This window comes from Urocitellus parryii, chromosome 4, assembly GCF_045843805.1.
Source record: "Urocitellus parryii isolate mUroPar1 chromosome 4, mUroPar1.hap1, whole genome shotgun sequence".
Taxonomy (NCBI): Eukaryota; Metazoa; Chordata; class Mammalia; order Rodentia; family Sciuridae; genus Urocitellus; species Urocitellus parryii.
This window is the reverse complement of record NC_135534.1, coordinates 181,345,710-181,372,118: the sequence shown is the minus strand read 5'-3', so window position 1 is coordinate 181,372,118 and position 26,409 is coordinate 181,345,710. Positions and strand designations below refer to the sequence as shown.

The window sequence follows — 26,409 nt, the reverse complement described above, 5'->3', positions numbered from 1 at the left end:
CCTGCCCCGCTCGGCGGACGGACCTGGCGGGCAGAGGATGCAAGACAGAGGAACCCGGGAGTAGGATCTGAGACTGCTGAGTACGCGCTAGACTCCAACTTGGATGGCCCAGAGACCGCTCTAGCCCCTGGGACAGCTTCACCGCGTCCAGTGAAGCTGCGCTCGGGACCCGGAGGCGGAGACCTTAGGCGGCGGCTGCAGAGGGGCGAGCCGGGCGCAGGAGGGGGCGCGCTTTCTCCCTGCGGGTCTCAGTAATGAGGAGACTGAGTTTGTGGTGGCTGCTAAGCAGGGTCTGTCTGCTGCTGCCGCCGCCCTGCGCGCTGGTGCTGGCCGGGGTACCCGGCTCCTCCTCGCACCCGCAGCCCTGCCAGATCCTCAAGCGCATCGGGCACGCGGTGAGGGTGGGCGCCGTTCACTTGCAGCCCTGGACCACAGCCCCACGCCTAACTAGCCGCACTCTGGACGGCAACAGGGCAGGTGCCCAGAGGGATGAGCCAGAGCCAGGGACTTGGCGGCCGCCGGCGCCCTCGCAGGGCGCACGCTGGTTGGGGAGCACTTTGCATGGCCGGGGACCGCCGAGCGCCCGAAAGCCAGGGGAGGGCGCCGGGGCAGAGACCCTGTGGCCGCGGGACGCCCTCCTGTTCGCCGTGGACAACCTGAACCGCGTGGAAGGTCTGCTGCCCTACAACCTGTCTTTGGAAGTAGTGATGGCCATCGAGGCGGGCCTGGGCGATCTGCCGCTTTTGCCCTTCTCCTCCCCTAGCTCGCCATGGAGCAGTGACCCTTTCTCCTTTCTGCAGAGCGTGTGCCACACTGTGGTGGTGCAAGGGGTATCAGCGCTGCTGGCCTTTCCCCAGAGCCAGGGCGAGATGATGGAGCTCGACTTGGTCAGCTCCGTCCTGCACATTCCAGTGATCAGCATCGTCCGCCACGAGTTTCCACGGGAGAGTCAGGTGAGAGGAGTCTGGAGCTTGGAGTGGAGCTGTGCGCTGCTGGAGTCGGGACCAGAGCGAGGGGGAGGGGGAGGAAAGGGATGGGGGGAGTCTGGAGGGACTTGGGGCTTTATAACTTTGATATTGTTTAAGGATTAGACCATGCCCATAGATGGTAGATAGAAGGACGTCGGTAGAAGTTGAATGAAACATTTTAAGCGCACATGGAAATGAAAGGCGAGGCGGGGGTCGTGGATGGAAGGAAGTGGGGAGAATACGCGGGGGCGGGGGATAGTGTTTTGATTAGCTGGGAGAAATCCAGTGAATGCCCAACGGAAGTAAAAGTCAAGTTTCAGGACCGTGGAAAGCGACCGAGATTCTGAAGACTTGAGGGAAGAGTGGGGGTGGGGATCCCTGACTGCTACAATTTTACCCTCCCAAGAGGAATTCTGAGAGCATGTGGCAGAAAAAACAGCATCTGCTCTTTATGACTTCTTCAGGAGGCGTGTCTGAGCCTTGGGCGATGGTGTAAGAAAGCACATCCCTCTGAATTGTTTTGAGTAAATAGAATATCTCCAACTAGCACAGCAGCATAGGCAAATAAGAGTGGTTAATAGTCTTGGGTATTAGAAAGCTTTAGACATAGTATCTGATAGTGTAAAAATGCATGTAGAAAGTCACTTGGGGATTGCTTCTTTGTCTCACCTTACTTCTAAGTGATGTGGACTCAGAGGCTAGTGTGCAATTGCTGTGCTCAGCCCATTTCTGCTATCATTCTCCAAAAATAAAGGAACAAGGATCTAATTATTTAGTTTCCTATGGGTTAAAGTGCTAAGTATGTCTTCAGAGAAAAAAATATGAACCTAAGTGTTTACCAATAATATGAAGAAGTGGATATTAAAGAGAGGTTAGGGTCCATTTAGCTGAAGAAGTGTTTTACATTTTATATATTGCTCTTATGACAATGTCAAGATGTATTAGCCTTCACAAAATATTTATTAAGCAAATAGATAACTGACATTGGCCCCATTTTAAAGATTGAGAAACCAAGGAAAGTTCAGAGTCTGGATGAATATTGCTCAGTGTACTTGCTAGTAAGAGTCCAGGCCCTGGAAGATTTCTTATTCTACATCATTTTCAATTCTGTCCCTTTAGCTGAAAAAAAAAAATCATTTCTAATCTCTCTTCTTCCACTTTTGATATATATGCAGACATAAAAGCTAAAATGAGTAAGGGCAATATACAAGTGAAAAGTTTGATGGAATCTATGTATAAAATATCAAGGGAGTACTAAAGATTTCTTTTTCTAGAAAAATGAATCTTCCATTTTTAATCTTTGAAAAGGCAAGTACAAACTACTTTCAGCAATTGCCCAGAAGATTCCCATTTCATGATGAGCTAGAGATTTGATCTGCAGAGTGCAGGCTAATTAACTTTTATCTAACATATTTCTGTCACCAGAATCTGAATGACTGTAGGCAGCAGAAGGGAAGACACAGAAAACACAGGTGCACAACACTGCCCATGGCCAAAGGGTTATAAACATGAAATTGCATCCATAGGGTGCAGCATTATTAATATACATACAGAATCAGATCTAATGAAATGCAGGAGTCAGCATTGCTTGCTTCTCATCATTACTTCTTTATTACCTAATACTTCAGAAGTTGCCAATAGTGGTCACAGTCTCCAGACTCCCTTCCATTTGCAGATTGTTTGGCAAGAGTCTTAAAGAGCAAGAATTTTCTCCCAAAATGAGCGTCCCTTAGTTAGAAGGGAAATTGCCTGTGTTGCATGATCGATGTGTGCGGTATACAGCACATTACACCAAGGAGAGGAGGAAAACCATGAGACAGCATCCAGAATCAGTAAACTTCAGAGCTGTGAGATCACTGGTGGATATAAAGACCTTCAGGGACAAGCCTTACAAGCTGGCTATAAAATAAATACTCTGCCAAGCACATTTACTTCTGTATTGCATTTCAGAAATGCATTTTAAATCATGGTTGCCACTGTCACTTTCATGGTACACATTTTGAGAGGGAGGGATTATTGTATTAATGAGATCTAGTTTGTTCAACTGACAACATTTTCTTTCATCTCCCTTTGGGTTTTAAATTCAAATATATCTAACTTGTCTCACTTTTAGTATATCATGTCATTCTGTAATATTCTATATTAAAAATATCCTGCTTAATGTCAAGTCCGTGTAATATGTAATTTTAGGATATGACCATACTCTGCTCTCAGCAAAATTAATAACTGATCTTTCCCTCGCTTCTCCTGAAAAGTGGACCTTTCTCTATTACACTGATTTTTTTAACTTATAAATATTAAAGGATGTCAAAGTCATTTTTCACATTAAATAAAATTGACTTAATTTAGTCACTGTCCTTGAAGTCTACTGCCCAGTGACCTAATTTGTTGATTGTACCAGTGCCTGAATAAACTATTCTAAAAGAAAGTGGAGTTAACCGTACAACCAACTAAAATAAAATTGTTTCCCTTATATTCAAGCAAATCAAAGTTGCTTTTTGAGTAGGAGTAGCAACAGCTGTTTTCTCTCCCTTCCTTTTTTTACTGCTTCCCTTCATAGGAAGGTTTTTAATTAACAAATAGTGACTTGGTAACATCCTGCCACAACTCTTGAACAAAAAGAGATACCAGTAAGGTGATCCAATTCCTGAGAAATCCTTACTGCTTATTTCAATATGCTGTTTGTTCAAAGCATAAATACATAGGGTCAATCATCAGCTTAGAAGGGACGGACTTTTTTTCAGGCAGGGGAAAAACCCATTAAATGTAAGTTAGTTAACTACCCACTTTTGGAAAACACATGCATATTGTCAGCACATAATAAAAGCTTAACAAAACATTCCACAAAGTAGGGGGTCAAAGTTCATTTCCATCCAAAAATTTCTGACTTACCTAGCACACTCAAATTCCCACTTGAGGCTAGCCCTTATTATTAAAATGATCACTTCTTAGTTATAAATTCTATTCCTGTGACCTTCAAGTAACTGATACTACATATGAGCCCAGTTTCATTTATATTTAAGTTACATTAAGTTCCAACAGTTATTTTTTCTTTCTCTTCCCTTCCCATACTAAGTTTTCTTCTAGGGGTTTTAAGTAGTTTCTTCCAAGTTAAATCCATAAAATTTACCTGCTGATACAGCGACAGATGCACACTTTTTTTTTCCCAAAATATATATCTCATGTTAATTCCATATTGGTTTCATTAGGCAGAGCTAATGAAGTAATATAATTGGCATAGACTCAAACCCTGCACAATTCAAAAATGACTACATGAGTATTTTCAACTTTTATTGAATATATCAACCACAAGTTTGCCTGTCTTATGAACCATACATGCTAATTAATATGTTTATTTCCATGCAAGTGTTGTAGATAGTCCATTTTTCTTCGACAACACAAAGTTAAATACTGACACCCATTTATTAGAATTTGACTAGCACAGCATAACTTTTGCAAGGTACAGTAGACAGAAGAATGATACCACTACATAATTTAGGTGCTTTGTCAGGGTTCCAGTAAAGGACAGTTGTTTTTAAAACGTCTATTCTCAACTGTGTTGTTTTTTTCTTGAGTTGCTCTACAAAAAGCTCGGCTCACTCTCCTCTGGGGAAAGTATTTTTCTACAATTCTTGATGGATGGCTGATTGTAGCACCTAATTGTTGCTCACTTGAAGATAAACCATTTCAAATTAAATGTCAAGTGATGAAAAAAAACTTTTCTCAGTAGTGATCTTTTCTAGGATCCTCTTAAAGAGCAGAGACCTGGGATTAATTTGGAATTTTTTTTTAATTTAGTGGTTTATTCATATTATTTGTTTATTTTTCCAGATAAGTAGAGTAGAAGAAAGAAACTAGCAGACACCATTTATTGGGCAAGCAGTCTGTCTAACCCACATTTCTTTGTGTTTACCACAGGAGTATCATTTAACTCATAAATAATGTATATTTGTTCTTGATCTTTCCTGATTATTGTATCATGGAGTTAATTTATGATTGAATCTGTTGAGCTATCTGAATGCCAATTTGAACGTCCAGTCCTTAGTGTTTTATCTTCTGATGATGCAAAGGACATAATGAATTTGGTACCATTAAATTTTTATTTCATGAACACTCTTAAATTCCAATCGCATTGGTTAAAAGAGCACAATGTAATGGAAAGTATATGAAATAATGTCAAAAGATTTCCAATCTACTTCTGCCTCTTTCTTACTTGGCCATGTAAACTTGGACATGTGACTTTCTCTTGGAGAATCTATTCTTATCAGTCAAATGAATGTTCCTCGTCAATCTGAGAGAAGTGTTTTATGAATCAAATTAGAAAGAGTATTTTGGATCAATTGATAGTATTGGTCAAATAACTAGTGGAAAAATGATGAATATAATTTGATAAGAATCATTAAATCCTAATTCTTCACTAATTCTCTATTAGTTATCAAAATGAGATATTATTCATAGTATAACATCTCCATCCTCCACCTTGCTCCTTACCTATCACTTGTATTTTTTTTCTCTTAAAAAGAAAAAAAAGTAAATATTTTTAGGGGGATAAAAAAACTAGGCTCCTTAAATAGGTTGTACACTTGCCTAGAAAAAGGAGACAGGCCATAGTACTCTTTCTGTATCAGTGACAGTTCTTACCTGTTATATCCAATACAGCTTCCGGAAACTTGAGAACTATTATAGAAGCTATGGCAAGAAGCCCAGTGTTTTTGAGAAAGCTTGCTCCTTCATATAGGTCACAAGTTTTTTCTACATGCAAATTTATCATTCATGAGACTACTAACACAAGAGTTCATCCCACCCACTTCCATCCCATTGACAATACCACTATGCACACTACTTGGCTGGCTCATCCAACATTTTTTTTTTCATGACTAGCCTTTCTTGAAGAAAAAAAGCAGTGTATTGACTTTCATTGGCATAAGCTCTTTATTTCATCACAGACAGATAATAAGTACCTTTGCCCTGGGCAACTACATGGGGCTATCATAGCAAAGCATTGTTCAATTTGATGACACCACTGAATGTAGAGATGAGAAATCTCATTATCTTTTCTCCTGCCTACTGTCCCAACTGCCACAGATAGAGAAGAGCACAGCACTAGAAATGTGATTCTGAATCTATAAAACTAAACAATAAGAAAGAACATCTCTTAGCTTCTGCCACATTGTTTTTGAATGAATGCAGGAGAAACAAACTCATGGAAATCTGAAAGCCAGATTGTTGTCTTTCTCTGATCTTTCTCTGATCCTTTATGGGATGATGGGAGAAAAGAACAGTGGGGAAAAAGCAAGCTAAGAATAGTCAATTTTCTCCCCTTCCTTTAACCTGATGCCTCAGCCATATTCTCAGATCTTTTCCTTTTTTGAAAATGTGTAGGACTCATGCACTTTCAGGAAAGCCTGTCAGCAGTGTTTGATCTCCTGCATTGATGGAGCAGGTTGATCCCTGACCTGGGTGATATGTCAGCAGGAGGGAGCCCTAACACCGGAAGAAGGCTGGTCTCTGTTTAGCTGGGACTTGTGTAGCAATGCACATGTCCCTTCAAGGGCTCAAATGATGAACTTTTAAAGCAGGATGATTCTTAGTCGTGCTGAGTTATTCCTCATCATTATTCATTTGAAACATAGATTTAAGAAACATTTTAGTCTTGTGTATTTTTGTAGCATTTGTGCTTTTCAAGGGTTCTTCACAAGTACTCAGTATTATCCTCCTCACAGCCTTGTAAGGTAGATGACAATGTATAAGCAACATATAAAGAAGCTGAAAGAGCTTATGCACTGATGCAAGTGAGAAGTCCTCAAAAGTCCTTTTTAGACCAATAGCTCTTTCTGGATTTAGCATGTTGTCAGTCTACAACCAAAGAATGAATAGACCCATCCTGGATAAAAGGATCAAAGTTTGCTTTTTAAAAACATGTTAAATATTACATGTTCAACCATGGGAATTTTATTAGTTGAATCATGATATGGAATACTATACAGTCATTTAAAATAAATATATTGGCATAAGTAGAAAAAATACAAAAAAAATGTAAAAATGCTCCCTTGTTTCAGTAAAAATGGTAACAGAAATGTTAATATAAAACCAAGTAATAATTTGATGGTAAAAAAGTCCACATTTTGTCTTCTCTAAGCTTCTAATTTTCTAAAACTACATACATATATTTATCTATATGTATGCATATATGTGTATATATATATAATCCTATACAATTAAAAATAAGATAAAAAGATGTTACCTTCATACTTCCACATCTATCCTTTCAATACTTTAATATGAAAACAAATTCCAGAAAAAATATTTTTCACAGCATTTTTAATTTATCAAAGTCCTTTTTCACCTAATTTATCATTTTAACCTCAGATATGCTTTGTGAGGTGTGCAGGAGAAATATTTTCATTTTTGTAATGCAAATGAGGAAATTTAGACAATAACGAAAAGGAGTTAAGAGACTAGAAGCACAGAGTTATGTTCGAGTCGTAGCTCTACAACTCCTTAGACATTGGACCTTATAAAACTTGCCCAATACCTCCATGTTTCAATTTCTTGAATCAAAATGTGAATCTCTCCTGAGTTTATGGTGAGGACCACATCGTGTGTGCAACATAGTGCACAGCAGGTTCTGATGATGATCATGATGATGATTACTCATGTCAATACAGCAGAATGAATAAGAAACTAATCGGAATATGAAGTCAAGTATTCTAGCTGATTATTCAGGGAACTTCTACATGCATTTTTAGTATGTATACAATATAATAATCAAGCTTAGGACATCCTGCCTCAGCAAATCAAGTCTGAGAACATGGAGAAATCTGCTGTTTTGAAACCCTACTTAGCACCTGTCCTGTCTGAGACTGGGAAGCAGGTTCTGTTTCATTTTATACATTTTACAGCTAGAGGAAAAAAACTGAAGAGATGTTAAGGTTGAGTTCCTGTCTTCTAAAATACAGTGATTTCACTCCCTAGTAATCATGACCCAACTGACGTTTTAGACTTTTGTTAAAAAGGGCAGAGTCTAACTTGACATGGAGTAAAAGTTCAAAATTTTCCCTTTTTTTCCAAAGGCTTTATCTGTATTAATGTAACTGACTGTGACTTACTATAATCCCAATAACTAAGGGATACTTAGTACCCCTGCCCTGTACTAAGGCTTATAGAAATAGGCATCTATGAAGCAAACTCTTTGTGTTTTATTAGATGCTGACTATATCTAAACCATTTGGTGCACACAACCTGGAGGGACTTTTTAAAATGCAATTGCTTTTCTGATTACAAAAGTACTGCATATGTGCCACTACTCATGCATGTCCACAGATAACTGTGAGTAACATTTTCATGCATTTTATTCTCTCAATTAAGGAAAGCCCTATTGACATTCTAATTATGCATTGGCATCAAAGAAAAGGAGAAGAAAGTAAAAGAAAGTCCATTTTTTAAAAATCTGAAAAGTCAGATTTGACAAGGCAGTTGAAGCATGGGAATTTTGAGCTTATGATATTTCTATATTAAAAGGTGGGATTTTCCTGTGTATTTCCAGCCTGACTTTGTATTTTTTAATGATTCTGAAAGCAGCTGAATCTGTACAGCTCCAAACAATAGTTCAACCTACATCTTTCAGTAGCATTCTGAGGAATGATTTAGAAATGGGTTGCCACTACTGCCCTCTCAGTTAGAGGTAGTCAATAGCTGAACTTACAACATTAGAGCACCAAGCACTTTGATGGCTACACAAACTGCAGCAACCTGTTGGTGTTTTTTGTATTGAACTCCTCAACTCAAAGCCAATCAAAAGCTGGGTTCATATTCCAGATTAAAATTAAAAATTACTGACTTTCATGAATAAAGCTAAATGCTCATCCATATCTTTACTTAAAAGAATTATGATCAGTTTTGGTTATGGAACGCTATTTGTTGTATCCCAATCAGAGATTCTGAAATGGGGATTCCATTAAACAAATAATTTGCTTCTTTATACTGTGAATGTAATAGAAGCAGGTATATATACAGATACACAAAGAGAGAGACGTTGTTGTATTGAGTCTCTTGGTGCATTGGGTTACACACACAAATGCTTCAATGTGTATCTAAAGAGGAATGAGAAGTCCACACCTGAATGAAACCAGTGTGCACCTGGTCACAGGCACAGAGCGCCATCTAGTGGTCTCCAAAATACAGCTCTAAATTGAAGCATCCTAGGAATCCAACCTCAGGACTGGAAAGGATTCCAAGCAGCTATTACTAGCTCCTTTCCTGGTATTTTGACTGTGGGAAGTCTAGATTAATCCACCAAAGAGAAGAACTTCTGCCTTCCATTAAGAAAAAGTTTCAACAACCACCCTCTTCTGCCAGTATATTTATAAATTGCAGCTATAAGCCACAAAGTAAGAAATCTCAATGTGTGTGTCCAGAGGGATTGAGAGAAAAACATGAAGGATTTTAATAAGTTTAGAATTGCATAGAGGTTATTTATTTAGTTAGTCATTTGTACCATGGATTGAACCCAGAAGCGTTTAACCACTGAATCACATCCCCATCCCTGTTCATGTTTTTATTTTGATCAGGGCCTCCCTAAGTTGTGAAGGCTTGTCTTGAACTCGTGATCCTCTTGCCTCAGCCTCCTGAGCCATTAATATTACAGGTGTGCACCACCACACCGGCTCTTGAGGATACTTTTTAAATAACTGTTTTGTATCACTATGTTCCTAAAGTAACATGAAAAGATGCAGCCATTTTATTAAGCATATCATTTATTTCTGATTTAAAAAAATATATATATTCCTGTGGGTAATTCTGAAATTTAGTAAAATGCTAAATAATGAAATTGTCCACAAATCCAGAGCCCCTAAATCTATAGATATTTGTCTGAATTATAAAATTAAGGTCATGCTATTTTATTAATTCTCTTTTTAACTCACCCATATATAATAATCATCCTTCTGTGTCATCAGTATTTTCCATTATTTTAATGGCTGCATAGTTTGCCTCTGAATGGGTTACTTAATGATTTATTTACATAACCCTTGTTATTTGATCAGGTTTTTTGTTTTTTGGGTTTTTTTTTTTTTTTTTTGGTTTTTGGTTTTCATTAGAAGTTACATAGCACTGCCACTAATGAGACTTTACCAGACTGCTCTTCTTAATATTCTTGTCGTTTCTTATGCTGTGGAGCTCCTTCATATTTGGGTTCCGTGAATTTTCTCCTCCTTTTTCCTGCTCTTTCATTATCTTTTATTGATTATGCTTCTTATCTCTGACCTCTTATTAATAACAACCAGAGTGCTATGCTATCCAGTAGGACAATTAATACTCAAATGTGTATGTTTAAATTTAAATTAATTAGAATTCTACAAAATTTAAAAGTCCATTCCTAAAGTGTACAGACTCTCTCTCAAGTATTTCATGGACACATATGGGCAGTGAACAGTGTATAGGATAGCACAGACCCAGAACACTTCTGTTTTCATAGAAAGTTCTTCTGGACAGAGCTGTCAAAGAATTATACTTGCAAGGAAGAAAAACTCACTCATGAAGTTCAAAATAAGGGACAGGAGTTTGTGTGAAAATCTGTAGGAAACTGGAAGAAACAAGAACATGTAAGGGATTGCTAGTCTGCACCACTGGGAAGTGATTTGAAAGTTAATTTCTTTTCCCTTTTTCTGGGGCTCCTGCTGACTGGCTTTCTCTTACTTTCTCACTTCATATCCCTCCATCCTCCTCTCTGGACTAACTTCTCCCCCTGCCTTACTGTGTGTAACTTCGTGGTTCTTTTGACAGGACAGCTTGATCTCTATATGACTTCACAATTCTAATCAAATCATCTGACTACATTTTATTTTTAGTTTAAATTCTCCAGACATCGGATTGGCTTAACCCACACAGATGGGTCCCACTCCATCCCAAATCATATGTATTCCCTTCATCCAATCAGCAATGGCCAGATTCCTGAGTTAGGTACTCAGTGTGAGCCTTAGAATACAGCAGTAAATAAATTATGTAAGCCCCTGCTCTCAAAGAACTCACCTTCTAACAGGGGAGACAGACAAAACACAAAAACAAACAAACAAAAAATGTGGCCACAAATAAATAGAGGATGCTATTTTTAGGTAAAGACAAGTACATTAGAGAAAAATAAAGCAGGAAATAGGATTAGATAATAACCATAGTGGTCAAAGAGAGACTGTCTGAGGAGTGACATATGAGCAGAGAAGAGGTTTAGAAGAGAATTATGACTGTTTCTAAGGAAAGTGTTTTACAAGTTAAGGGCGAGAAAAGTGCAAAGATCCTGAGGTAGGAAGAAGCAGAACTATAAACTTTTTTTTTGGACAAATGGACTATTCTTAGTGACATCCATAACATAATTTGTTAGTGGACACAGTCTAAAGCAGGTGTAAATAGGGAGGAAATAACCTGATCTGGTACACCCATTTTAGCATTTCCCATGTTTCGAATCTTGAAATCACCTCTGCATGTGGCAAGACCAGTGATTTCTAGATGGAATTTCCAGTTATAGCTCCAACATCTTAGATTGAAAATATTAAAAGACATCCTGAGAAAGGGCTCTGTCACACCTATAAGACTTCTCATAACATCTTACACTTCTACCGTTCCTTGCCAGGTTCTGTTACCTTCCTGGACATATTTTTCATAGTCCAATCCTTCCTTCTTATTTTCACATTATGTCCTTCCACCAACAATCCTGAGTAGCCTCTAAATCTCTAAGTTTCTTTCCACCAAACCATGCTATACCCTGCTGCTAGGTAAATCTTCCTGAAGCAACTTTCATTTATTCACTTATTCATGAAAGTATAATACACTGAATTTCATGGTACCCCTGCTCATTTTATTACACAATATTCTCTTTACTTTTCCATGTTTCAGTACAGCAACAGGGTGAAACACACACCTTAAATAAAAATGACTCACTAAAACAGTACTAAACAAAATTGGAATGGGGTATACTACCCTTTAGAAAATGTATCAGATTCCCCAGGTTTTGTAAGTGCTTATAATTCAAAAAAATCATTCCATCCCCACTGGCATGCTAATGTTCTGACATGCCTCCCCTAAGGCCAGAGAAACACAGGTCAGTCATCTGCAAACTTACAGAACTTGTCCCCAAAGCCTTCCACAAACATATGCAATGAACTCTTTCCAGTTCATGATATTCTGTTGAGATACAGGTACTCAGAAAGCACAAGATCTCTTGGAATTAAAATGTATATATAATTTTTTTAAAAAATCAATAAATGTAAATCATCATATTAAAAAGCATTTCTCTTTTATATAACTATATAGAAAGAGGGAGATATATCCAAGATTTCACAATTTTCAGATGAATTATGCTCTAATTTGGGATTGATTTTTCCATCAAAACAATGTTATCTGTGACTGTTTAGACCTCAAGCCAGGCCACAAGAGCCTGTTTGACCCACAATATAGCTGAACTCGGGTATTAATAGCTATGGGCACTAAACATTATCTATGACAGACTTTCTTTCTGAGATCAAAGGGATGTGGAACAGGAAGGAGAACAAGACAGGTTAGAGTTCCAGAATCATCCATAGAGCCTGGTTTCCTCCATATAAATTATAAATAGTCACCCACTTTACAGGTACTTGTGGAGTGCTTCCTGTGCTCTTATAAAAAACCAGCACAGGTTTCAGTGAGTTAATGTACATAAGAAACACTTTGCAAATCCATATTTTTGAAAACAGATGAAAGGCATTATTATTGAAACATCTTTTTCCTCAAGAAAATTCACCCCTAGTCTCAATTGTGGAAGTCTAGGTTACCCTTGTTCTGTCCTGCTGTGGTAGACCAGAGTGATTGAACTATAACTTCAACCAGGTCAGCAGCAGCTGAAAAACAGGTAGAAGAAAACAAGGACCAAACAGGACCTTGAAAATGTTTTATTTATTTATTTATTTATTTATTTATTTATTTGTCTATTTATTTATTATTTATTTATTTAATCTGTTCTAATTAGTTATACATGATAGTAGGATGTATTTTGACATGTTATAGATATGTGAGTATAACTTCTCATTCTTCTGGTTGTACATGATGTAGAATTACATTGGTTGTGTAATCATATATGCACATGGAAGAGATCTCTTGGAATTAAAATGTATATATAATTGGATGGATAGTAATGGATAGTAATGTCCCATCCATTCTACTATCTTTCCTGTTCCCATTCCCCCTCATTTACCTTCACTCCCCTTGGTCTAATCCAATGTACTTCTATTTTTCCCTAACATGCCCCCGCCTCCTTATTGTGAATTAGCATCCACATATCAGAGAAAACATTTGGCCTTTGGTTTTTGGGGATTGGCTTATTTCACATAGCTTGATATTCTCCAGTTCCATCCATTTACCAGCAAATGCCATATTTCGTTCTTCCTTATGGCTGAGTAATATTCTATTGTGTATATATACCGCATTTCTTTATCCATTCCATCTTTGATGCTCCTGTAGTCAGGGAGGGGAATTCAATCAACTCCTCTGCCTGCCTTGAGGCCACAAGGGAAGAAGGGAGTTTGGAGAGCTGACAGGAAAGGTAGATTACAGCTAGGACACGGGTTAGTATAAGAGAGCCATTAGTACATCCTTTGCAGAAGTAGAGGCAGTCACAGTCCGAAAGGTCAGGAATAAATCAATAAACACAGCCTTGGCCACACCACCTCTGCCTACAGTACTTCAGTACCTCCTACCTGGCTTCTCTGCCATCTCTATTGTATTCTACAAGCTGCTGTCAGAAAGAAAAGAAGGCCTCTAGTCTGCTTACACCCTTTCACTTTTCCAAAATGAGAGCCGTGTGCCCCCAAATTTCAGGATTCGCATACTGCTTCATAATTTTTCCCTATCTCTGCATCACCTGCTGCCATTCATCTTATAAATTCATTTGCTGTTTTGAATAAACATATTTTTAAAAATCTTTTCATCATAACATAAATGAAAAACTACCTACTAGTACTGCCTACCATAAATAGAAAGTAATGGTAAAAATAAGTGCACAGTGAAAACATAAGGGTTCTAGCTAGATACCCTGCCCTGAACTTGAGGCCCTTTATAAAAGAGGACTTTTTAGGTGCTAGAGAAGTGTGAGAGTCATAGTGACACCGGAGGCTTCTCCTTGACCAAGCAGCCTAATGAAATGCAAATTGAAAAGGGATTAAGTTTCTCAGTGTGTGGTTCAGTGTTGTTTAATGAACCACCTAAAATCATGCCTTGAACCACCTAGAGTCTGCCAAACACTAACCTATAGAATGAATTTTGAGCAGCCTGGTGTGGCATTAGAGACCCTTTCGTACCTGTCCTTGCTTAACTTTTCTACTTATTTCTTAAAAGCAACCTTGGCCTTTGCACTTAGTTCTCCAGCAATGCCTATATGGGCAGTGCTGTACCAAACCCTGGCCTATGCTACTCTCCCTGTTTGGCATGCACCTTCCCCTTGGGTCTGCCTGAAACTCTCGTTCAACCTTCAAACCTTTGCTCTAACACTACCTTTTCTGAACCTGGAGTTCTGCCTCCCCTTGTCCCCCATTACAGTTCCTTTCCCTTCTCTGTGGCTTTGCTACCTTTCTAGATTGCATCGTAAAGCAACTCTCCTCAACCAGACTGAACTCTAAGCTCTTCATATTGTGTGTGGCTCATAGTAGATGCTCAGTGATTATTGATTACATTGAGCAGATGATCTTTCCATCCCCTCCTGTGTAAAAGAGCTATGTAACCCCTGTGGAAAACCCACTGTCTCTCAAGGTACTTTGATGTGAACCTAAGGATGTCGACTGACATACAAAGAGGTTCCCCATTCACAGAAAGTTAGAGTTCAGGACCACCCAGAATTCAGTACTCAGCGGAGAACAAAGCCGAGGGAGTAAGGCCCTTGGGGGAAATTGATTTCATAGGAAATAGAAAACCTGTTTCTATGACCCTGTTAAACTTCTTGTACTGACTTCATTGTCCCCAGATCATTTTTTAATTTCCTGTAGGCCACAAGTGACAGAAAAGTGGCATTGTTCTCTGGTTCTTTGAGCCACTGCTTACTCAAACCTTCATTCCCTCCCTTCAGGTAATTTTACCACAGAGTGTAGCCAAAGATTCTTCTTGACTTTCAAAATTAGAAAAAGTCAAAGTTGATGAAAAGTAAAGTTCCTGGAATTAATCATTGGTGAAAAAGAAAAAGCCTGGAGTTATATTTTATCCTGTCATCTCCTATCAAAGAAAATTCCGACAAGAAATCAGACCTGTCTAGGCTCTGCCAATACTCCCCACCTCTCCATTGAGCTTACTGCTTGGCTGTCACTAAGAATAACTCTTTAGGTAACCATCGGCATGTTAGCAGTACCCAGATAACTTTTCAAAATAGGGGTTCCCAGATTCACCACATAAGAAGCCCTGGGGCTGTAGCATAGAAATCTATCTACAATACAAACAGCACAGGTGGTTGTGTGTGCTAGTGATCCTGAATATCATTTTTTGGGACCATATTATCCTAAAAGTCTCATCTCATATAATTTGCAAAATGTGACTGGAGACCCCCTGAAACCAAATCACATTTGGTAATTTTTAAAGTGTAGATTCTCAGCCTCACTAAGTTCCACAAAATTACATGCTGTGGCCTCCTCTCTGCATTTTTAAAAAGAATCTCCCCCAGGTGATTCACATATGCACAGTACAGTTTGAGAGCTAATGACCCAGGGCAGAGATCGCAAATTTAGATGCCTTGTAGGGGCCAGGAAGGTAATGGAAATGTGCAAAACCAGTCCCAAATAATACAGTAGGGAGTAGCAAAATCACAGGTAACGCAAGAGTGCTGACCTTTCCAGAGCAGGCAGCCGGCCCCACCGAGGTGCAACCAGCTGTGATTCACAGGGAATCTGGCCAGATATCCTTTTTTGAAAAAAGCCAGACCAGATTTTTTATATTAAAAAAAAATTTATTTATATTAATATTTTTTTAAATCTCTTTAAATGTTGACTACTCAGTCACTGTTTAAAAAACAAACTTCCAGACTGCTGGCACTGGAGGGTCACCAGATCAGCACTTCTGGTCTAGGAAATATCAAGGCATTTGTAGCAGATGAGCATTAACCAGAAATGCCTTGATGCCTGCCTAAGTAATAGGAGGTGACAGACCTGTAGCTATTACAAGTACGATACCTCTAAGGTGCAACTAGAAAGAGCTCTAATAAGTACATATGGAGAGAGCTAGACACCTTCATTTGGAAGCAAGAGAAGAAAAGTGGGGAAAGGTACTAACAGATAATGAATGAATATAATCTATTCCTGGTGTGCCCATAAATGCATCTTATAAAACTTACTCACAAAAGAGAGATAGTGAGATAATAGCTACTCATAATGTTGGAGGTATCAATTAAGTAGTATTAAAGGTATTGATTAAATAATATCTATCAATAAATAACACATATTTAATATAAGAATCATGTATTTATTGAAAGGTATTATTTAATCAATATTATATAAATAATAGTTTATTTTGAGTGGATTAACAGCAGCACCTGACATAATATATATTCCAATTTTTTAAATGGCAAAGGTAGGCATGTAGCTCAGGGGTAAAGGACAAGCCTAGAATACATAAAGACCTGGGTTCAATCCCAGACACACAAAAATAAATAAGTGTTTGTTTATTTTCTCATTCCTTAGTTTTCTGTTTCTCACACTAATTCAGCAGGCACTAAAGGAAAGCAGGTTCATGGCAAAGAGCTGACACACTTTCTTGATAACATTTCTTTAATGAGATAATTAACAAGATGGTGATTCAAGAATCTCCTGAGAAATGTCATTTCAAATAGGAGAATCCCTGAGTTTCTTTCCTCTACTTTTTGTGGCTCCAAATCCTGTGCAAAGAAAGCCACTAAATAAGCCGTCTCAAGAACTCCTGTGGATAATTCTGGAAAAGCAGATAACACTGTGGGCCAGGAAGGTTGCCTTCATTTTATTGCACTCTGCTATATACTGATATTAAAAAATAATAATTTTCATATGAAAATAATTTCATAGTTATGTTCTAAAATGTTACAATTTAAAAGACTAATAATTTTACTATCTTCACATACATTTTATCTATATTTCCAATTTTTGTCCTCTTGTATCTGTGTTTTTATCTCTGGGAGTCTACTGTTTTATGATTTATTTGCTGTTGCAATTCAAGAGTCTATCATAGTGCTTTGCACATAGTAGTCACTCAAGTATTTGTTTAAGGGATGAATGAAGTACATGTTCTGCTTTACTCACTTCATTATGCTGAAAATTTTATAAATCTCCGAAGATCCCAAGTAAATCATACTTCTCTACCCATTTTGCTAATCATTTTCTGACTATAAAATCCGAAAAATGTGAAAGTTTAGAAAAAAACTGTCAATCCCACTATCCAGAGACAATCACTCTTAACTTGAGATGTTTTCTTCTAGAATTTTCTGTGTAAGACTTTTAAAAAAAAATGGAATATTTTAACTCAAATTCTTCTATTTAATATGTCCCCCAAAAGTTTGTGTGTGAGACAGTACCAGGATTTTCAGAGCTGAAATGATTAGATTATGAGATATGGTCTCATGGGTGGATTAATTCACTGATGTGGATTAACTGGGTGGTAACTGTAGGCAGGTAGGGTGTGACCGGAGGAAGTAGGTCACTGCGGGTATGACTTTGGGGGTTATATTTTTGTCCCTGATGAGCAGAGAAAGAGTTCTCTCTCTCTCTCTTTATCTCTCTCTCTCTCTACCCCCCTCCCCCCTTCCTCCCCCCCCCTCTCTCTCTCTCTCTCTCTCTCTCTCTCTCTCTCTCTCTCTCTCTCTCTCTCCTGTTGTCATGTCCTGAGCAGCTGTCCTATGCCACACTTCGGCCATGATGTTCTGCCTCACAGTAGGCCCAGAGCAACAGAGTTGGCTGCCTATGGACTGAGACCTCTGAAATAGTGCACCAAGTAGACTTTTCCTGTTCACATTGTTCCTATCAGATCTTTTGGTCACAGAAACAGAAAAGCTGACTAAAATAATGGTATTTCAGGTTATCAAATATGTTTGGAATGTTGACATTTAAGATGGTGATGATTTTTGTCTCAAAATGTTCCACAGCAAAGATCTTTGTTCCCTCACATTTTTCCCACTTTGTGGATTGTTTTTCTTAGCATAGATTCCTAGAACAGGAAAATAAATACTAGCTATTTAGAGTATTTCCAAAGACTTTTTTCACCTAGGGTCTATGAATGGTGTATTTTCTGCATTCATATGTATCCCAGCATGTCTTTGTTATTTTTCTTACAAATAAAAGACAGATTGACAGGGCATAACATTTCTTTCCCAAACAAACTCAGTTAGATATCACTTTACCATCATTGAGAATTTAATGTAGCAGAAATGAGAAGCCCATGGTATTGGTATTTATCTTTTTGAAGGTTACCTTTTTAATTTTCTTTCTTCCTACATGGTTGACAGAATTTTTTTATTAAAGCACTTTGCCAGATATGTCTAGGTATAGTTCAGTTTTATTGATTTTTGTCAAGAATGTGATAAGCCCATCAAATTCAGATTTTTTTTTTAATCCTAGGGGAAAAGTTCAGATGTCTTTTAATTAGTCCTTTATTTTTTTTTCCTTAACTACACTATAATTCTTATATTGGTCCTATATTCTTTATCTACCTAGCCTAGGTGACCAAAGTGCTCATATTCAATTGAGGAAAATTTTGAAAGAAGAAAGAGGAGTGGTAATCTGAGTACTGACACACAGCCACCTGCCTGTTGTCTTTCTCATTATTTATAGTTCTTGATTCTTTTATTCTGTGTCCTGGAAGATTTTCTTAATTTTGTCTCCATCTCATTAATTCAGGGTTTTGCAATATCTGTCATGCTTTTTCTGCTTCCAAAGCATAATTTCAAATTTATTGTTTGATTTGCACCTTCTCTGTTTCTTTCCATTTATCAACACTATTCCTTTCCATCCCGTCCTACTATGATCTATCCTCACATGTTCTCTTTTTGTGAATTTTTTTATGTTTCATAAACATCAAATTATCCTGCCTGATTTTAAATGCCAGAGTTTTTGTTTTCCAATTTTCTATTGGCTTCTAGAATCATTTTCATAATGTGACTTCCCTTTCCTTGTAGCATTTGTAAAGGACCCATATTTTTTGTTTTGTTTTGTTTTGTTTTAATTGGGTAAATGGGCAGGAGTTTTTATTTTAGAAAAATAAATGAACCCATCCCCTCTGATTGCCAACAAACAGGTTACTGAACTTGCTAATTGCCTTACATTGCTTTCACTCATCTGCAGGCTGAATCCTTTTCTAATAAATACAGGTGGGCACTAAGTGGCTGTGCACATTTCCTTTACCAAATCCCAGTCTTTAGCAGCCGTCAGGCATGTGATGGGGTTCTGCTGAGCCAGGCTGGCATCTGCTTCTCCCCTGCCGGCTTTGCTTTCTGATTATCTGAGCCAGTGGTCCTTAATCTGTTCCTCAACCCAATTAGCTCTTTCAAACTACACACCTGGACTCTACCATAGTCCTCCTATCTCAAAATCTTAGGATATATAGGCTAGAGTATGATTTAAAAAAAAAAACAACAGATGTTTCTGATGTTCTTTCTTGGTTGGAAATCATGATCTAAACCAATTATGTACATTAAAAATTGAGAGAAAAAGAACAGCTGCCAGTTTTCATGTCTAGTAGGGTAATTCCTAATTCAGCTACTTCCAGTGTGTTTACCTTGTGAGATTAAACCTCTCACATACACACTCTCCGTGAAAATGTAGTTTCTATCTAGATTTAAAAATAAAGATGCTAATCGGAGGAGAGAAGTGATCGAATGTTATTCTTGCTGCCTCAAAAATGCAAAATCCATGCAGTAGAGGGGCCACAGTGACTCTTATAATTGAACTAAATGATAAAGAATGTCTGTCATTAGATAAATTAAAAGTCAGAAGACCCTGATTACTTTGATTTTAATTCCATATTTGCTAATTACTAGCTAAATTCAGTGGGGTAATTTACTTAACCTTTCAGTGCCTTAGAGTCTTCATCTATATTATGGGAATATAGGGCTGAGATTGTGGCTCAGGGGTCGATTGCTTGCCTAGCAGGAGCGGGACCCGGGTTCGATCCTCAGCACCACATAAAAAAAATAAAGGCATTGTGTTGTGTCCATCTACACCTAAAAAATAAATATATTATTATGGGAATATCAGCACCTATCTCACTGAATTTTAAGGAAGATTAAGAGAAATAATTTATAGAAAGTATTAAGAATTCCCTGGTTCATACTGTGGTCAAGAAATATTATCTGGTATGATTTTTAAAGTCAATATCAATTTTACATTCTAATTTCCACTGGCTTGTAGTTTGTGCAATATCCTTCCGTTCTAGCAATGTGTTGATTGCTAAAAGAAGTTTTTAGAGTGGTGAGCTTTCATATTTGTATGTCATATTTGATATTTTGGTGGAAAGTTGAGGGATGCTGCATCAGATTAGTTTCTGCATTTTATTAGATTTTATGTATAAGTTGTAGAATGGTGATCCATCATTGTAGCTTCAGGTTGCACAGGAAGTCAATCATTTCATTTCTATCTATGCCTTCATGCCATTTCCTACTGGTTGCCTTGTCTACCTCATTTCTTCTCCCACTTAACTCTGTGACTTTGGAGCAGCTCTGAAGTGTGCTGAAACTCAGAACCTGCTTTGAAACAAGCCAAAACTAGATAAGCTAGTGGAATCCAGGAAGAAAATTCTTCTCTCTATGACTCCCTTGTGGTGATGGTCACTAAGAGAAATGTAGCTCAAAACCAAGATCTGTCTATATATATATATATAGACATACACACACACAAACACACACACACACACACACACACATAATGTGTGTTTTGATGAAGGTCAATCAATAAAAAGAGAAAAGTCAAAATAAAGCATTATTAACTAAGAACAAAATTGTTAATTGTGTAACTGGAAGAATAGTAAACAAACTCTGTGGTATCATGAAGACAGGTAATTTTCCAACCATTTAGCATGCATGTAGCTAAAGAAATAATAATGAATCTGGAAATAATAATACTTAGGGAGCCCTGTAAAGCTGAAATTCAAGATACCTAAGAAAAACCACACTGCTCAGCTGATGATGGCATCTCTGAGGCCCAAGGAGGGCCCCTGAGGGGATTGGCACCAGACCTCTCAAGCTGGTTGGTATTGGGAACCTCTGAGGACACAGAATAAAATGGTTCTGCAAACACGGGAAAATCTGCTGCCTGGGATAGGAACCTCTCTGCATGGATGAAGAAGTATTGATGGGCTGATGCTTATAGGAACCTCAGCTCCACAGAAAACCTACAGTCAGCAAACAGAAAGAGGCAAGCCCTTTCTCTTCTTCCCTGGCACTCTTCTCCTAGCAAGCAACCTCCATCGGCAGATCCTTCTAGGACCCACTTGACAAAGTACTATGGCAGGCTAGTTCCAGCATCTCAAATTGGAGAAGAGAAAGAGAGGGTTGGACCTGAGAGCTGATAGCCATATCTGGCACAGTGAGTCACCCCCAGGGTATCAAAGAAGTAGTAGTTAATGATGTGAGCACTCTTTGCACCAATACCATGTTATAGGCATCATGTAATATCACATTTAATTTTTACTAAATCTTCTCAAGTGGCTTCAATTTTTATCTCCATCTTGGTGGTAAGAGACACTGCCAGGGAATCAAGCTTCATTTTTTTTTTTTTTTTAATTCCAAAGCCTCTATGCAGCTCTGCCTCCTCCAGTGGCTAGTATTGGTACGATGGTTTCTTCTAAAACCGAGATGCATTTGTAAGTAACTGATGCCTCTTTGCTCAAAATTGTTTGCTTTTGTTTTATTCTCAATAAAGTTATTATTTCACAACATTGAACTTAGTCCATTAGGCCTGTGTGCCTAACTGCTCAGAGCTGTTGAGACTGGGCAATTTTCCAGTTCATCAGGACTAAACATATAATCAAATCAGACAATTCAAACTTTAGAAAAAACTATATTAATGTGAATTATTTGCCTTGGCCATCTATTTTGTTGCTCAAATTGCCTGGAATAATGCCTGGATGCAAATTGACTTTGTGCCACGAAATGTCCCTATAATTTTGGGAAAATTCCTCCCTTAGAAAAGACATACCCAGAGGCTAGCACTTCTCAGTAGCCCTTCCTTAACAACTTGGGTAAACTGATCATACATTTTTTTCATAGAAATTGCTGAGTTACAGTGTAGATCTATACAATCTCTAGACTAGTGGATATCTCTGTCCAAAGAATAAACTATCGCTTGAGTACAGACTTGGAACATCAATCATCTGCCAAAACTTAATATATACACTGATGTCGCCCAAAATTTGCTGATATTTGCATATATTTGGCATTTTCTGTACAACAATTAATGAAGTTTTGTCTTAATTTGCATTTATGCTTGAGACTCAAAAAATTCTGAGAAATCTCTGAGATAGAGAAATTTGTTGGAATACAAAAAAGTTCCTGTCACTCAAAACTTCTTAATGTTTGAGACTTACAGCCTTAATTATCCTAGCTCCCTAATTTCCACTTACCCACCCCCACTCTGTCTAGACTCACAATTATTATTCACCTGTTATTAAATACCTCTCCAGTTTGTAAAGACTGGACTGACACTGCAAATATTTAAAATCTAATGTTTTTAGAGTTCCTTCTCCCAAACCCCAAAATGACTGGGATTCACTCAAGAGTTCATGAAACAAACGATTACCATGAAAAACAACTTAGAAGAATAATAGTAAAGGAGATAGACTTTATATAGAATAGATTTAAGTTCGAAGCAGATGAACAATACTTTTGAAAAGGCCATTTACACTGTTACATTGATAGATTATAAAAATACCATTTCTATAACAAACTTTGATAACTAAAAGAGGAATAATTTACAGGGCTGGGGTTGTGGCTCAGCAGTAGAGTGCTCTCCTAGCATGTACAGGGCCCTGGGTTTGATCCTTAGCACCACATAAAAGTAAATGAATAAAGGTACTGTGTCCTAAACTACAATTAAAAAGTAAATATTTTAAAAATGAAGAAGAAGAAGTTCAGTGGTGAATTTAAGGCATAATATCTCATTCCATTAGGGTCTCACGTATACCTATAATAAAAAAAATCACTCATATTTGATAAGGATTTTACCCGTTACAAAGTGATTTCAGTCATATAATCTCACATATACATAACAACACACAACAACTCCAAGAGGAAGACATTACTTCCTGTCTTACTCCATTTTCTGATTCTATAACAAAATACCTGACAGTGGGTCATTTATAAAGAGAGGAACTTGATTTGGGCTCATGATTCTGGAGGCTGAAAGTCCAAGATCAAACAGCCACATCTGCTCAGCTTTTGGTGAGGGCCTTGTGCTGTAGCAACTCAAGGCAGAAATTAAAAGGGTAAGAGGAGATGTGCAGGAGAGGGAGAATATAAAAGGTAGCCTTGCTTCATTACAACCTGCAATCATGGTAAGTAAACCATTCCAATGAAAGAAAAGCTAACTCACAAGAGAAAGGCATTAATCGCTTCCTGAGGGCTCTGCCTCCATTATATAAATGCTTTCTACTAAACACTTTGTCCCATCTCCAAATACTGCCACCTTCTGACTGAGCCTCAATAGGAACTTCAGTAGGGACAATTCATATTGAAACCATAGCACTCCCCCAAATTCCAAATGGTGGAACTGAGGCTCAGGGAGCTTATTTTACCAATTAAGTATTAAAAGGAAATTTTCTGATTTTAAATCTAATCCTCTCCCTGTTAAATCACTGCAGATTCAGATATAATATATATGTGTGTGTGTATACACACATACACACACACACACACACACACACATATTTAGGCTTGGATTCCATCATTTAACCATATATATATAATTTTTTTTCTGAGAGTTTAGTTGGAAACTGGATGAACAGCTACAACATAACATTAGAAATCAAACATCCTGAGAATTTATTCACCAGATATTGCTTCCTCAGAAAACCAGGGATATTCTACCAAAGAAACCATAAAGTAGCAAGTTGTACTCTGTTTTAATAAATGGTATATTTTTCAAAACTGCCTTTAGACGACCCTTCAGCATCTCAAAATAAGAGATGGAGGGATGGATAAATAATGAATCTTGTTTCTTACAAAAAAGATTATTGGAATTTCTTGATACCTATTTGACCTTGAAGATATAGTAACTTACTTACTATTTTCTTCCTTTACTCATGTCCAGCCTCTAGAAATATTAAGCAACCCATCTTCCTAGGAAAAATAAGTTTCAAAGAGAGAGAGAAAAAACCTTAACTGGAATACAGGTTATGGCTAGGAATATGTGAACATGCTGTTAAAAGAATGAGTCTATTGCCAAGGGTCATAGGAGCATTTTGAAATTGTCTGTGTGTTATGATCATTTCACATCCTTTTCAGAGGTTTTTGAAAACATTTACAACAGTTAAAAATTCAATCTTGAGCTTTCTACCATTATGTGAGATTCATAAAATATGTTCTATGACATATTCATATGTTAGAGATTTACTGCAAAATTTTATGTGAGAATCTGCAAAGTTACTTTGAGGACTTTTAATAAACATCTGGGAGATGTTAGTGTAGACCTCATAATGTGAGAGCTAGATGCTCACTCATTTGGCATAAAAATGTCAGGCTAGCCATAGAAATGCATAAGATAAATTGCTATTTCATTATTTCTGAAGATTTATGCCTTAAATAGAGATGATAAATTTAATTCTGGATCTGTAAGCCAAAATGACCCTTTATTAACTATAATATGGACAGAACCTTATCATGGTAGGTATCATATAACTATTTTCTAAGCTTTGTTAATATCATGACACTGAAATCATTTGCAGTGTATGCCACAAGAAATCATGTCTCCTTCCGTACAGTGTTTTCTTTTCCCGTTATTCTTTAGAAATACTAACAAATAGCCCCTTGGTGCCAATGGAGGAGAACATGCTTTAATTGGCTTTATTTATAAAGCCATCATGAAAACGACATCATCTTGTTTGGAGAGATATTTAAAAGACACATGATGCCAGTCTCCCCAAAACTGGAACACAGATTGCCCAAAGTAAATAATATTAAATCTCAGAAAATAAAAAAATCCAATGGGCTATTCTGGTTTTTTAAATCAGATCATTGTATTTACTCCATGACCCACTGACTTATTAGTGGTCATTCACTGACATGGCCTCGGCATGCTTTAGAATGAAAATAGTCTCATCAACTAATTTCATTGTATACTCTTCATCCAATTTGTAACATTGCTCTCATTCTCCTTTTATTTAAGTCTCTTACATGTTCACTACCTGCAGAGATTTCCCCCACTCCATAGACTGCCCTCCATCTTCTCCCTTTTCCTCACCTGATAACAAGGTGCAGTTGTCAACGTTAAAAAAAAATAAAATAAAAAGAAGAAGAAGAAAAAGCCTTGCCAAAGAATTATACATAAAGAAGAGAGAAACTTCCAACATCAGGCTACTTCTCACTCCCTCCCTGTAGAAACATTAAGCATGAAGCTCTGTAAAACAGGCTTTTTTCCAGAAACTCCCAAGAAGGGGTATAATCACCTTTCATACCTATGGGTCCTGTATTTATGTATCAACCAACTACAGATCAAAAATAATTTCTTTAAATATTGTGTCTGGGGGCAGGGGATATGGCTCAATGGTACAGCACTTGCCTAGCATATGTGAGGCACTGGGTTCGATCCTCAGAACCACATAAAAATAAATAAATAAAATAAAGGTCCATCGACAACTACAACTAAAAAATATTTTTTAAAAAAATTATGTTAGTGCTGATCACATGGAGACTTTTAAAATCATTATTCCCCAGAATGTAATAATAATTCTGTTGCATTAATATGGTACTAGGAATTATAAGTGATCAATAAGAGATGATGTAAAGTATACAAGAAGATGTGAGTATTTGCAAACCCTACATCATTTTGTATAAGGAACTTAAGTGTCCATTCAGAGATTTTGGTATTCACATGGAATCCTGGACCAATGCGGATAATGAGGGGCAACTGTATTCTAAGAAGGATGCAAAAGTTCACTATTCACTAATCTCAAATCCTTAGAAAGTTTTGTCTGCCAGAGTCAAGGGTGAAAACAGTCATCTCAAAATTATATTAAAATTGTGGGCACATATGCAGTGTTGAAATGTTTCTGTTGTTACTGGGAACAACTGTAAAAAGCTAAAATAAGACAAATGAAGCACTTATTTAAACTAGGGGAATGAATCTATTAAAATTAGTTAATTTTTTAAATAATGATTCCTATCTGTATCCATTTCTTATGTCGGAGGAAGTGCAGATCTGGTACATTTTAGAAGACCTAGGAAGAAGGCATCAATAAATCAAACCAAAAGGGAAACCTTTCTTGATTC

At 37.5% G+C, this 26,409-nt stretch overlaps 1 protein-coding gene across 2 annotated transcripts in view; it reads left to right on the top strand.

The window, feature by feature from the left end:
- The first annotated feature begins 254 nt into the window (after positions 1 to 254).
- Grin3a (glutamate ionotropic receptor NMDA type subunit 3A) overlaps positions 255 to 26,409 on the top strand; it is a 157,163-nt gene continuing 131,008 nt past the window's right edge. For both annotated transcript variants that reach the window (XM_026379713.2, XM_026379705.2), the window contains exon 1: positions 255 to 953. In XM_026379713.2, coding sequence (XP_026235498.2) covers positions 255 to 953 — 699 coding nt within the window. The remainder of the gene's footprint in view (positions 954 to 26,409) is intronic.